The sequence below is a fragment of the Sphaeroforma arctica genome, assembly GCF_001186125.1.
Source record: "Sphaeroforma arctica JP610 unplaced genomic scaffold supercont1.4812, whole genome shotgun sequence".
In the NCBI taxonomy this organism is placed as follows: Eukaryota; class Ichthyosporea; order Ichthyophonida; genus Sphaeroforma; species Sphaeroforma arctica.
The window spans coordinates 1-2,256 of NW_014035746.1; the positions used below are offsets into that span (position 1 = coordinate 1).

At 41.8% G+C, this 2,256-nt stretch overlaps 1 protein-coding gene across 1 annotated transcript; it reads right to left on the minus strand.

Annotated features, from left to right (window-relative positions):
• Positions 1–1,286: 1,286 nt before the first annotated feature.
• SARC_14582 (hypothetical protein) lies at positions 1,287–1,445 on the minus strand (the record flags this gene model as incomplete). Its single annotated transcript, XM_014291285.1, has 1 exon — positions 1,287–1,445. A coding segment is annotated over one exon (159 nt), but the record flags the coding sequence as incomplete, so codon positions are not given.
• Positions 1,446–2,256: the final 811 nt, after the last annotated feature.

Here is a 2,256-nt window from a genome sequence, read left to right on the forward strand (position 1 = left end):
TTTATATATATATATATGTATCCATGCACATACAAGAGAATGCACGCATACCTTGAGGTGTTCCACTTCTAATAGCACGGGTGGTGTGCGTAGAGCGTCGTCATCCGTTGCCGCACTTTCACTGCCCTCAGCCCCAACGGCTGAGGCGATGTGCGCAGACGCATGCAGATCGGTGGTAGACGCAAACACCTCATCTTCCTGTGTGTATATGAGCATGTATATATGTATATGTGAGTATTGTGCATATGTGAGTATGAATGTGTGTACATGTGTGTATGTATGTGTGTATATAGGTATGTATGTAGTATGTATGCGTGCATGTATATGAGTATGTATGTGCATATATGGGTATGTACGTGTGTATATATGGGTATGTGAGTATATATATATAGATACGTATGTGTGTATATATGGATATGTATGTGTACATAAGCGTGTATGTATGTGTGTATATGGAGTATGTATGTGAGTATATGTGTATATGTATGTGTGTATACGTGTGTATGCATGTATGTAAATGTGAGTATTGCGTGTATGAGTATATATATATATATACGGAAGCGCTCCTTTATGTAGGTATATACGCATTTATGCAAGCCATTCCAAGTCATCTGCAACCCAACCCCCCACGTCCTGCACCCCAAACGCAAAAAAAAAAGAACCGGACCGCACCTGGTTCTTGCGGTCGCGTAGAATGGCTCTGCGGGTCTTCTTGGCTGAGTTTAGGGGCAGGTTGTCGAGGTCTATGCCGTATGCATGTAGTGACAACATCTTGGTCAGTCCTTTCATCTCACCACGCCAGCATTGTAAGATATCACGCCACTAGAAGGGTGTAGTAAGGAGGCAGGCAGGGGAGGGGATTAGTGAGGGGGAGGTAGAAGTAACAGGTTCGGGAATAAGAGATTGAGGGGAGAGGGTAGGCATAACACGTGGGGAAATAAGGGATAGGGGGGAGAAGGTGGAGATAAAACGAGACGATATAAGAGATTCAGGGGAGAAGGTAGGAATAATACACGTGATGCTTATAAATGTACTTCTCCATATACGTACACACAATATTTTCCCCGTATACGTAAACCCATTACATAGCACACATTCGCCTTGGTAGTCATGACGCTCATAAACGTACTTTCCACATATAACATACACACAACACCCTCCCCGTATACGTACACAGTCCATAGCACACCTTTGTCTTGCTGGCCATGACGCTTATAAACGTACTTTACACATATATCATACACACAACACCCTCCCCGTATACGTAAACACAGCCCATCGCACACCTTTGTCTTGCTGGCCATGACGCTCATAAAGTAGTCCCATGCGTCGACGTTGAGTTCGTCTTGTGAGTTGGTCTGTAGCGCGCATCGCACCCACAGCTTCAGTACCGTCTGGATCATCCGCACACGCAGTCGAGTGGCGACGCTGTCTGCTTGGCGTGCCTGCATGTGATTGGTGGATATAAATAGAATTGGTGGAGAGTTACTCTGGGCGTCGTCTGCCTGCCGGCAATTGATTGGTGGTTATTAATAGAATGTGAAATATAAATAGTTTCACACACAATCGCCCCCCCCCCTTTGTCTGTCTGGCACGTGAACATCAGTAACATTTCTTTTGTGTGTTTGAAACGAATCAAAGCCATTTCGTTCATGCGCAACTGCAGTGTGGATCGTACTCTGACTCTCTGGCATACCTGTATGTGATTGGTGAATCTAAATAGGAAAATACATACACAACATACAAGCTATACATATGGAGAATCTAAATAGGAAAATACATACACAACATACAAGCTATATATAATACACAACATACAAGCTATATATATGGAGAATCTAAATAGGAATATACATACACAACATATAAGCTATATATATGGAGAATCTAAATAGGAAGATACATACACAACATACAAGCTATATATAAATTCATGAGTTGAAGACTAGTACATAGAAACTTGGGTTGCAGGTAGGTATGTATGTATGACCATGGGATATATGTGTGTATACATAGTATGAAGTTGGATGCGTATGTGTGTGAGTAGAGACTACAAATGATCATGTACGAGTCGAATATGTATATACATACATACGTACACATACATTCATACACATATACATACATACATACTATGCATTTATACATACATATACGCACACACACACACACACACACACACACACACACACACATATATATATATTCCTACATACTTACATACACACACACACACACACACACACACACACACAC